General features: G+C 42.6%; 1 protein-coding gene across 1 annotated transcript in view; it reads right to left on the bottom strand.

The window, feature by feature from the left end:
- ZNF106 (zinc finger protein 106) overlaps nucleotides 1-12,825 on the bottom strand; it is a 134,230-nt gene that overhangs the window by 101,162 nt on the left and 20,243 nt on the right. The window contains exons 2-3 of the mRNA XM_069731816.1: nucleotides 8,749-8,833; nucleotides 5,785-5,846 (exon numbers count right to left, since the gene is read on the bottom strand). Coding sequence (XP_069587917.1) covers nucleotides 5,785-5,846; nucleotides 8,749-8,802 — 116 coding nt within the window. The 5' untranslated portion in view covers nucleotides 8,803-8,833. The remainder of the gene's footprint in view (nucleotides 1-5,784; nucleotides 5,847-8,748; nucleotides 8,834-12,825) is intronic.

Raw genomic sequence — 12,825 nt, 5'->3', positions numbered from 1 at the left:
AAAGGGAGGGAATATACGGGTGCCATCATGGGATCAGAGAAATACCGTTATCGGCAGGTAACTACCATTTTCTCTATCCCCATGATGGCACCACGGAGAGATTTGAATAGATAGCTCTTAGGGAGGGACCACTGCCTCTAGAACCCTTCGCCGAAAGGTAGTATCAGAGGAGGTCAAGTCTAAGCGGTAATGCTTGAAAAATGTAGACTGGGAAGACCAAGTGGCCGCTCTACATATCTGTTGTATCGAAGCGCCAGCTCTCTCCGCCCAGGATGATGCCACTGCTCTGGTCGAATGAGCCTTTATATTCTCCGGGATGGCTGTCCCGCAGGATGAGTAGGATAGGGCGATGGCGTCTCTTATCCACCTTGCTAACGTGGCTTTTGATGCTTTTTGTCCCTTCCGTGGACCCTGGAAGCAGACAAACAAAGCCCTATCCTTCCTATACTCCCTAGTGGCTGACAGATATTGGATCAGACATCTTTTTACGTCTAGGGTATGCAGTGTTCTTTCCCCCTCATTTTTAGGGTTGGGACAAAAGGAGGGCAAAGAGATTTCTTGCGTTCTATGAAACTGTGACGATATTTTAGGGAGGTAAGCCGGGTCAGTTTTAAGAATGACTTTGTCATCAAGTATCTGAGTAAAGGGTGGACATGAGGATAACGCTTGTATATCGCTGACACGACGAGCCGAGGTTAGGGCCACTAGGAGTGTGGTTTTTAGGGATAAGATCTTTAAAGGAACTTCTGTCAGGGGCTCAAAGGGAGGTTTGGTTAGAGCGTTTAATACAAGGTTTAGATCCCATGGAGGAGAGTTGTGGAGGGGAATGGGTCTGGATCTAGATGAGGCTTTAATGAAACGCATGACCCATCGATTTTTGGCCAAGTCGTAATTATACAGTGCTCCTAAGGCTGCCACCTGGACCTTTAGAGTGCTTGTAGCTAAACCTCTTTCCAGACCTTTCTGTAAGAACTCAAGTATTTTCCCTATTGGGATCTCCCCGGACGGGTCTGCCCCTGATACCGACATAAACTTTTTCCACTCTTTCCCATATATTCTAGTGGTTACCGGTTTTCTACTCTGTAATAGAGTGGACACCAAGTTGGGAGAGAACCCTTTATCCCTCAGCAACCTCCTTTCAAAAGCCATGCTGTCATGTGTAAATTTTTTACATTGGGGTGAAATACTGGACCCTGGGACAGAAGTTTTGGAGAGTCTGGTAGAACCCAAGGACTCGATATGGACATGTTTCTTAGCCAAGAAAACCATATTCTGCGGGGCCAAAATGGCGCTATTACTATCACTGTAGCTCTCTCCTCCCGAATTTTCCTCAACACTAAGGGGATGAGCGACATTGGAGGGAACGCATAGGCGAGATGATAGTTCCAAGGAATTGTTAGTGCGTCTAGAGCTACAGGGTTCCCCCGGGGATCTATTGAGCAGAATGTTTTCACTTTGTGGTTTTGGCTGTTCGCGAATAGGTCTATTTCCGGTAGACCCCAGAGATTCACGATTTGATCCAAGACCAACTGATTTAGCTCCCACTCTCCCTGCTTTAAGCATGTCCTGCTCAGGAAGTCTGCAGTCTGGTTTTCTGAGCCCTTTAAGTGGAGAGCTGTCAAGGACTTTAGACTGTGTTCCGCTATGTGGAAGATGGATTGGGTTACCTCCATCAGTGCTCGACACCTGGTGCCCCCTTGGTGGATTAGATATGCGACCACTACTTGGTTGTCCGAGAAGACTTTTACATGATGCCCGTGAAGGAGATATAGGAAATGTGTTAGGGCCAGCTTTACAGCTAACAGTTCTTTCATGTTGGAAGAGTCTAGCTCTTGATTTCTGTTCCAATTCCCCTGTGCCACTTGATCGTCTATGTGTGCTCCCCAACCCCAGGGGCTTGCATCTGTCGTTAGAATTTTTTCTGTCGGTAGAGCCCAAGGAACCCCTTTGATTAGATTCCCTGGGTCCGCCCACCATGCTAGGGAGTGTATTGTGTTTGGTGATATACTTAACTGCTCGTCTAAATTTCCGTGCAGAGATATGCCTGAATCTAAAGTCTCCCATTGTAGATCCCGGGAATGACATTGTGCCCACTGTACGGCCGGGATACAGGCAGTCATGGAGCCCAACAGGGACATTGCTTTCCTCAGGGTAGTGACTGGGGATACCGTCAGCTGCAACACTGCCTGTGTCATTTTCTGAATCTTCTCCTGAGGAAGATAGCATGTCTGCGTGATCGAGTCTAGGACTATCCCTAAGTACCCCTGTACCTGGGATGGCACCATCTTGGACTTGGCTATGTTTAGCAGCCACCCTAGACTCGACAGTGAAGTCATGACCTGATTCAACTGTTGTTCGCAATGTTGGAATGAGTTCCCTACTACAAGGAGGTCGTCCAGATAGGGAACTATTAGGATGTTCTGCTCCCGTATGTGGGCCATTACTTCTGACATTATTTTCGTGAATACCCGAGGAGCAATAGCTATCCCAAAGGGGAGAGCCCGGAATTGGAAGTGTTTTACTTCCCCCTGGATATTCACTGCCAGTCTGAGATATTTTTGGTAATCTCTGTGGATGGGCACATGGTAATATGCGTCTCGTAAATCTAGAACAGTCATGAAACACAAGGGAAAGAAATTTTATTGTCTCCATTTTGAAATGTTGTAACTCTAGGAAACTGTTTAATTTTTTTAGATTGATGATCGTTTTGTATGATCCATCCGGCTTCTTGCGAAGGAAGAGGGGAGAATAGAAACCTGTGCCTCTTTCCTGGTATGGGACTTGCAATACCCCTTTCTGGACTAGGTTCAGAATTTCCTTCTGGAGAGCTGACTGTTCGTGTGACTGTTTTTGAGGCGTTATCATGAAGAAGTTGCCAGGAGGGACACGAAATTTGAATTTGAGGCCTTCTCGTATAATGCCTAAGATCCAAGGGCTGTTTGAAATTCTTTCCCAGGCTGGAAGAAACTCGGCTAGTCTCCCTCCGACCTGGGGAATACCTTCATTGGGATTTTTTATTATCAGGAGGGGGGGGTTTGTTGAACAAGAAGCCCCTATTTTTATTTCTTCTGTCTTCCCATCCATCCTTATTTCCTTTTGGGGGTCTTCTCCGCATAAACTTTCTGTTCCGAAAGGAACGTCTATATGACTGGTTAGGGAACCCGGGGAAAGATTTCTTTTTATCCCCCGCTTTGTCGAGGATGTCATCTAATGTTGATCCAAACAGGAATTCTCCTTCGCAAGGTATTGAGCATAACTTGGTCTTCGTTTGCAAGTCCCCCAGCCAGCACTTTAGCCACAGGGCACGTCTTGCTGCGTTGGAAAAAGAGGCCGACCTGGCTGCTAATCTCACTGAGTCCACCGAAGCATCCGCCAGAAAAGCTGCTGCCCCTTTCATCATGGACACTGACTTTTGTATTGTGTCTCTTGAGACTTTTCCCTTTAGCTGGGAATCCAAATGTTCAAGCCATACCATTAGAGCACGGGCCGTGCAAGTGGCTGCGATGGCTGGTTTTAGACCACCTCCTGCTGCTTCCCATGAGTGTTTTAAGAAAGTGTCTGCTTTTTTGTCCATCGGCTCTTTTAGAGTACCGATGTCCTCGAAGGGCAGGGCAAATTTTTTGGAGGCCTTTGCTATGGCCACATCCAGTTTGGGTGCCTTGCTCCAGGATGAGCAGGCTGGGTTGTCGAACGGGTATTTTCTCTTGGGAGTCAAGAGAACTTTTTTATCCGGTTTTTTCTATTCTTTCTTAATTAAAGAATGAATCTTCTCATTTATCGGGAATACCCTTCTTTTCTTCTGTTCTAATCCGCTGAACATTATGTCCTGTGCTGTTCTTTTGGGACGTTCATCTACCAGACCCATGGTTGTTCTAATGGCCTTTACCAGTGCGTCTGTTTCTTCGATGGGAAAGCAACTGCGTCCCCCTTCTGACGATAGTGAAGAGGTCTCGGATGTTGATGAATCATTAGAGTCAGATGTTTCACTTTCTGATTCGTTTATGCTGGGTTCAGGAGATTTATGACCTGATCTACGTCTTTCCTTCGGAATTTTAATGCCTTTGAGGGCACTCTCCACCTGATTTTTTATTAATGTTTTCAGGTCTGATGCGAACGCCGGGGACTCCTCCTGAATGGTTTTTTCTATGCAAGACCCGCATAGCTTTTTTTCCCAGGAGGAAGGTAGTTCTTCCGAACATATCGCACAAACTTTGTGCTTTGATTTAGTTGTACACTTCCTTCCCTAGAAGAAAAAGTAATCTCGTATTACATTATTACCTTCACGTAGATCACTCACCCCTTGTGAATGAGAGATACCGTCTCTGGCCTCGGGACTACATCCACTGGATTCGTCGCCGGTCGTGTAGATTTCCCAGAGACTTGGCTGCGTTGTGACCCTGAGCGACCACTGCTGCTGCGCTGCTGGGACGAAGCATTTCCCTTACGCTGGTGCTGTGAGCGCGGGTGCCGCTGCACCTGTAATTGCTCAGGTGACAGTCCTCTTCACTGCCTTCCCCTGGCACACTCACCCACAGGGCCCGCCGACCCCAGCGGTGGTGCTTCAGGGTCGGAATAAAAGGGGGGAGAAAACCCGCTGTAACCAGCCGTGACAGGGCGCCCCCTGTCAGGAACCGACCGGCCAGCTCCCTGGAATCCCACGAAGAATCCTTCAGGTACGTGCTGTAGGTTCCCCGTCAGGGACAGGAAACCAACTGATGTGGGAGAGAGGTACGCCCTTTTTCATCTGTAGGTTTCCTGTCCCTGGGGGCGGACCCCTCTCTCCGTGGTGCCATCATGGGGATAGAGAAAACGGCAACAGAAGGTATTTGCATAATTCATTAGGGGCCCCGGGGGGGAGGGGGGGGTGGGGGTACATTGGGGGGTTAATTGAAAGTAGTGGACAACACCTTTAAGGAACGCCTGGCTTTTTGCAAATTTTCAAAGCCAAGTGATTGGCTGCCAGTGACAACCACTCCGCTTTACTTTTGCACTTGTGTTGATACATATTCCCTTATGTCGTCTGTCAGCTTTACTCTGATCACTTTATTTGCAGCACTGTCGTTAGGGCTAATAATTGAGTTCCAACCACTATTGCACACAAAGAATTACAAAAAAAAAAAAAACAGTGTTATAATTTCAAGCAATGTTTGCTATCTATCACATAAATCAGTGGCAGCAAAAGAGTTAAAGAGGTAATTCCAGCTAATAAAGTTATATTATACCATCACTATGTGGTCAGAAGTTCGACTGCTGGGCCCCTCACTGATCTAGCGGAGGAACTCATGGCTCAGTGAACTTTCCTAATTTTTCTTTGCACAGGGACACCTTGGGCTCATGCTGTGCAGAGAAATGCAACATTCAAATGAACTTTATCAGAAGTGAATAACCCTTTATGTCTAATTTAATCATGTATGGGTTTACACACAGCCTCCACCATAATCTTGTGGATGGATTAGGAAGTCCTTATATGTCCCACGTCTCTTGTTTATGAGAATATGACAAATGCTCCGATGTCTTCATATTGGGAGAACGTGTGTGGGACGTGTGATGAAGAGCTGAACAGATGAGTGGATATTTCCAGGCAGTGAACCCCTGCATTAAAGACATTTCTTGGGGGCATGAAGTTGATAATGGGCGCCAGCTGTTCTTCCGATGGAAGCATGTGAGATTTCTAGCATATAGATGGTGCTGGTTATTTCACGCCTCTTTAGTACAAGTCGCAACAGATGGCATACATGAAATGGTGTCAGATCAGAGGAATTTAAAGCCAAAACTAAGTATTACCTGCCCTGTAAGTTCTCCAGTTCCCGGTGATGAAGCATGCTCCGCATGTGTTCATCCATTTCCTGTAGAAGAGAAGTTAAGTTATTCATTCACCTGTACATATAGTATTGAAAAATGGTGCAATATACCGTCCCTTCTGCAAACCACCAGGTGATACATTCACACACACAGAAAAACTGGGATTAATAGTTGGTACAGTGTACATCTGCAATTCATCTGTGGCTTCCCTTAGGCCTGAGAGTATGTGCCCACGATCCGGAGTTGCTGCGGTTTTGACGCTGCGTTCTTATGCAGCGTCAAACCCGCAGCTTCCAGATGTTACAGCATAGTGGATGGGTTTTCAAATAATCCCATGACCACAGACGCCAGTGGATTACACTGTGTTACAAAGGTTGTCTGTCGGGCAAGGTTAATTCTTTTTTTTTTTTAAATTGATAGATCGGGCGATTCTAAACACGGCGATACCAAATATATATTAGGTGTGATTTTTTTTTAAATAGTTTTATTTTGATTGGGGAGAAAGGGGGAGGGATTTGAACTTATGTTTTTTTTATATTTTTAAACACTTTTTTTTGCCATGCTTCAATAGCCTCCATAGGAGGCTAGAAGCTGGCATAGCCTGATCGACTCTGCTACCTAGAGGTGATGCTCAGATCACCTCTATGCAGCAGTATTACAGGCTTGCTATGAGCGCCGCCCACAGGGTGCACCGTACACGGTCAGCTGAATGATTCACTGCGCGCAATTGGCATAAGTGCTTGCATTATGTGTAGATCAGCGATTTATCTTATTTCAGTGGAAAATTCAGAATATACCACTGTGTCCCTTGGACAATTTTGAGTGTTCCTGATAAGATTTTTTTCATGCTGATATCAGATAGGACTTCAGATTTTTCCTATCACGTAAGGTTTTTGAGAAATGATACAAAACATTATAATATTCTGTTAGAATTCTAAAAACTCATGAACTTTTTCTGAAACCGTATATTCTGAATTTTCCACTGAAATAACATAAATCGCTGATCTACAGATATGCAATCACTTATTATGTGAATTTCAAGCAGGCGCAGTGAATCATTCAGCTGACCGTGTACGGTGCACCCTGTGGGCCGCGCTCATAGCAAGCCTGTAATACTGCTGCATAGAGGTGATCTGAGCATCATCTCTATGTAGCAGAGCCGATCAGACTATGCCAGCTTCTAGCCTCCCATGGAGGCTATTGAAGCATGGCAAAAGGAAAAAAAAAAAAAGTGTTTAAAAATATTAAAAAAAAATTTAAAAAAAATATCAAAGTTCAAATCACTCCCCTTTCGCCCCAACCAAAATAAAACAATTAAAAAAAAATTAAACCTACACATATTTGGTATCGCTGCATTCAGAATCACCCGATCAACAAAAAAAAATTAAAAAAAGAATTAACGTGATCGCTAAATGGCGTAGCGAGATAAAAAACAAAACAAAAAACGCCAGAATTACGCTTTTTTTGTCGCCATCATTAAAACGAGCAATCAAAAGAATGTATCTGCACAAACTTGGGATCATTAAAAACGTCTCCTTGGCACGCAAAAATAAGCCATCACCTAACACCAGATCACGAAAAATGTAGACGCTACGGGTCACGGAAAATTGAGCAATTTTTTTTTCTTTTAGCCAACTTTGGATTTTTTTTTCACTACTTAGATAAAAAAAGAACCTAGACATGTTAGGTGTCTATGAACTCGCAATCACCTGGAGAATCATAATGGCAGGTCAGTTTTAGCATTCAGTGAACCTAGCAAAAAAGCCAAACAAAAAACAAGTTTGCATTTTCTTTTTGTAATTTCTCCACACTTGGAATTTTTTTCCCGGTTTCTAGTACACGACATGGTAAAACCAATGGTGTCGTTCAAGAGTACAACTTGTCCCGCAAAAAATAAGCCCTCACATGGCCATACTGACGGAAAAATAAAAAAAATGTTATGGCTCTGGGAAGCTTCAGTCATGAAGGTGTTAAAAACCTTACGTGATATAGACTTTTGGAGCACATATTAGTGTTCAGCATATCAAAATCTATAACATACAATATAATTTTCTCAGGGGACAAGAACTTCCCTGAAATTTGTTGTGCAGTGTTATCTGTGGAGATGGACATGTGGCGCATCATTCCAGACAGCAGCATGTAATTTTCTCTTGCGGAGATGCTACAGAAATGTCACCCACAGAATGTATTGAACACGATGAATCTGCACGGTTCAGTGATCACATGCAGATTCACCTGCGTTCAATAGACGTCAGCGCTTTGGATGCAGCAGGCATGTGCTGTGTCCAAAGCGCTGCTACTTCCAGATCGTGTGCACCAGGCCTGAAAGTGCAAGGTGCACAAATATACAATGCAATGAGCTCTGCTACATCTGCAGCCTTATGTTGCTTTTCGTTTATATGCTTTGTGCCAGGTTCCACTTCTTATTCAGTGAACATCCATCTTTGATCTCAAATTTGTTTTTCTTCCATTGTAATAGCTTGGAGAGATTCCACGCTGACTAACTTTATGATGTACATGTTTATGGCTGCGGTTTCTTCTTCCTGTTACGAAGCGTTAAAGGGGTGCTCTGGAGAATAAAACTGATCGCTACAATACCTCAAACTGGGTAGAATTATTAAAGAGAGATAATACTACCCGATTCAATTATGGTTCCCAATTGGTGTCACCCCTGGTCTCTGCGGACGTCTGCGACACACCAGAAAAACCCGGTCAGCAAATCGTTAGTTGAGACCAGTGATCGGACAAGAGACCATGTCCAGTGCGACAAGAACAAGACAATGAAGCTAAGACCATCAGGGATTGGGTGAACACCCTTACAGGTGTTACGGGAATTAGGGAGAAGGAGAAAAAAACATTTTTTATTTTTTTTTAACCCGTTTGACGATTTTTTAGCATAAATTATTTCACCTTGAATACTCTAAAAGATTTAAATACATTTTTTACCTTTTTGGAACTGTACACGATTTCGCATAAGATGCATTTTCGTTCCTGCACCATTGTCTCTCCTTAGTGAAAACTCACGCCATAACTGCAAAAAATAAAGTTAAATTGTCATTAAAGAATTACACACAATTATGCAATGTAAAGGGGAAAATATGTAGCTCTACAGCACCATATCACAATATCTAGGCTAGGTCTGCAATGGAAATGCCCTGTATGTATATAGCAGCAAACATACCCTCCTAAACATAGGTGAATACATGGTTAAATGCTCACAATACTACAATGATTCTGCACAACACTTCATAGTCAATCATGTTTCGTACATTGAAACACAATCAACTCAGAAATATGCATCCACAATAACATTCTATTTTATGCACATATTACAAGCCAAACTCTACAACATTGCTGTATAATTGCTCTAGACAGCAAAATAATAGAAAAAAAATTGTTTAAGTAATTAAGGTTAATTAGATTAAGGGAGTCTGTCCACAGGATTTTATACCCCAAACTATTTATTTAAGCATGTAGCGCCTTCAAAGACAAGTCCAGCAACACCTTAGTGGGAAATACCATTATCACGCGCAATATTAATATCGAATGATAAAGATACTGATCAATAATAATATCAAGAAACGTTATTGGCAATGCCAATTCCAAACGATAAGAATATCACCCGACAATAATATCCCTAAGTAGATTCTCTGGGACGGTCACCAAAGAAACCAAGAAAAGTGTATAAAAGAGAAACTATTTTATATCCCAAATCAAATGTGCAGTATAAAATTGATAAAACGAACAGCAACAAAAATATTACAACCAAGAAACATTAATTCCTTACGCTTACGGTCATAACGTCATAGTTACCAGAAAGGAACCCTTCACATAGTGCCTCCTGGTTATGCCACCTGGGTGCGGCCCTCATCTCCTTGGTATGGCACATCTTTCTCTGGGACACATCTGAGTGCTGACCTTTCTTCAGTCTCACATCATCTCTCCTCTCCTGACATGTTAACCAGGTGGCATCACCACCTAATGGTGGAAATACGATAGTAGGATTCTTGCGATCCTTGTGCACCTTTCTACTTTAAGCCACTGTAAACAATGATATGAGTATCCTGATTATGTCTAAGGCCTTTTACAGACTGACCAAAGGCCTACGGTTTAGATGCAGATGAAAAAAATTATACATACCCATATTTCAATATTTTATACCTGCATATCTTATATCTTTTCAAACACTGATTTCTCAGTATGCATAGATATGTAAACGAGGATTAAGAGCTGCGATAGATTTGAAACATCTGTCACTACAGATCTACTCCCTGCCCTGTGCTGCCACCTCCTGCTTGACTGATGGTTACATTGCCTGAAGTCACACATAGCATAGAGACCATCAGTCAAGCAGGAGGAGGTAGGAAATAGAGCTGGAGTGACAGAGGCTTCAAACCTACCATAGCTCTTCAGGCTCATCTGCATATCAATTCAATCACCAATTTCTCAGTAATGTAGCAAAAGACTGGCCATGTAAAGGTATGGCTGGACTTGTCTTTGAAAGAACTAAATATACATATAAATAGATTGGGATCTGAAATCCTACTGACATATTTCCTTTAAAAGGAAGTGATATGAATCAACTATAAGATCCTTCCAATATGCAGAAATCCTAGCATGCAACATATAAAACGGCACTTATCTAACATTACCCTGACAGTTCCCAGCATGTATCAGGGTAATACACTATTACAGTAAGGCTAGCCGCCAGCATCCCTGCAGACACTGAACTGCTTGGGAACCAGCACTATAAATACATGGGACACCGATGGTTGGATACGAGAGGGCGTTCAGGACAAAGGCCACGACACAACTAGCATGTTTAAGAACCTAGATGATTGGCGAAAATAATCACAATATATCATAAGAAATATCTATACATATATTAATAATAAAACTAATGTGTTAAGGGGTTTTCTCATGGAGGAAAGCTGGGTCACACACAAATGAAGTTTCTCCAGCTCCCTTCAGATCTTTTTCCATGCTGACTCAATATGTGCCAGTGCTACAAGTATTTTCTTCCACAATGAAGCACCCGTCTGCTGTAAAGTCCTTATGTGAAGGCTATTTTTTCCCACCGATCTATGCCTGTAATGTTCTAACTATATGAAGCGACAGCTGAAAGGAACAAGGCCGCACCACGCGCCGGGAGCAGTTGTTCCTAAAATCTGAAGACTTTCACTGCTCGCAAATTTCCCTGTAACCACTGTTCACAAAGACTGGCCAGAAATCATATATATATATATATTATATTATATTATATACGCACACGCATATTTATTTACTGTTTTTTTTACTTGCAGTATCTTTTCAATGTATTTCTCTAGCTGGCCTTTTAATAGATTCCTCTGCAAAAAATGAATCCCTTTGAAAAATAAAACTACCTGAAATAAAGCCCTTGACTGTGGGGAGTAGTTTTATAGAGAGGCGCTTACTTCTGTTCTGCCGCGCCATAAAACTTTATGGGACATACAGACAATTTAGAGGGAATGTTTGGCCACTGGCAATAACAGATGAATGGCTGGGATTTCAGAAGTTGGACCTGGGCGATCAGCTGATCATAGTTTGTAAAGTAGAGAGAATATACATATATGGCCATGTCCCTGCCTTTGATGCGGGCTTCATCGGCCCACATCTTTCCCTGCACATGATGCCTGATTTAATCCGCCATCAAATGCCTCAATCCGACATCCACCAGCGGCTGTTAACCAGTTAAATGCCTCAATCACTGACAGCGTCGTTAAACACGCTCCAGCCGAAAGCATGTCAGAAATCCCGCCCATTGACTCCCCTCACGTGATTGCACGACGTTGATGGGTTGTCGTGGCAGTTGGGGGTCTGCTCACATCCCCATCCTCATGTTAGCGACTACTGAACATAGTAAAAAAAAAAAAGTTTCAAAAAAATATTTTAAATTTAAAAAACTGCAAAAAAAAAAGAAGATCAAATCTCCCCCCTTTGCCCCATTAAAAAAAAAAATATACATTTGGTATAGCTGCATTCAGAAATGTCTGATCGAAACAAAGTTCATCTGATCAACAAACGCCGTAATGAGAAAAAAAAAAAAAATCAAAAACGCCGGAATTATGCTTTTTTGGTCACGGCAACATTGCAATAAAATGCAAAGGCAGTCAAAACATTATATCTACTCCAAAATAGTATAAATAAAAATGTCAAATCAAGCCACAAAAATATAAGCCCTCACCCAGCCTCAGATCATAAAACTTGGAAAGGCTACTGGTCCGGGAAGAGGCAACAAACGCAAAAAAACTTTTTTTCAAGCAAATTTCAGAAAGTTTTTTCAACATTTAAATATATATGTTTGGTATCTGGACCTCGCACAGACCTGGGGACTCGCATTGGCAGGTCAGTTTTACTATATAGTGAACATAGTAAATAAATAAACCCATAAAACAATTGTGGAATTGCCTTTTTTTTCACTGCACTTGGGAATTATTTTTTTTTTTTTTTAAATCAATGGTGTCATTCAAAAAATACAACTCGTCCCACAAAAAACAAGCCCTCATACGGCTATATAGATGGAAACATTTTTTTTTTAAATTATGGCTCCTGTAAAAACGAGGTGCAGTGCTTGTTCAACAAGGTCACTGAGGGCCGGGGAACATAGCCGGCCCTTGGAGGTGAGCATGTTTTCATTTTTATACAATTTAAAGGGAACCTGTTGGCAGGATTGTGCCGAGTAACCTACAGACAGTGACAGGTCGGCGGCGTTATACTGATTACAATGATAACTTGGTTGATGAAATCCGTCTTGTGGTTGTTTCTTAATCTTTATTTTTCAGTTTTGAGTTAATGATATGCCCGTGCTCCGGGGCGGCCTGTGGGCGGGGCTTCATGTGATGCTCTGAATAGGTATTCATCTGTATGGCTTCTGACAGGTCACTGATCCCCCACAGACCTGCCCCCTAGTTTACATACTGAATATTATACAGTGGGGCAAAAAAGTATTTAGTCAGTCAGCAATAGTGCAAGTTCCACCACTTAAAAAGATGAGAGGCGTCT

This window comes from Ranitomeya imitator, chromosome 1 (genome assembly GCF_032444005.1).
Source record: "Ranitomeya imitator isolate aRanImi1 chromosome 1, aRanImi1.pri, whole genome shotgun sequence".
NCBI lineage: Eukaryota > Metazoa > Chordata > Amphibia > Anura > Dendrobatidae > Ranitomeya > Ranitomeya imitator.
The sequence above is the reverse complement of the archived record's forward strand: the minus strand, read 5'-3'. Positions and strand labels throughout refer to the sequence as shown.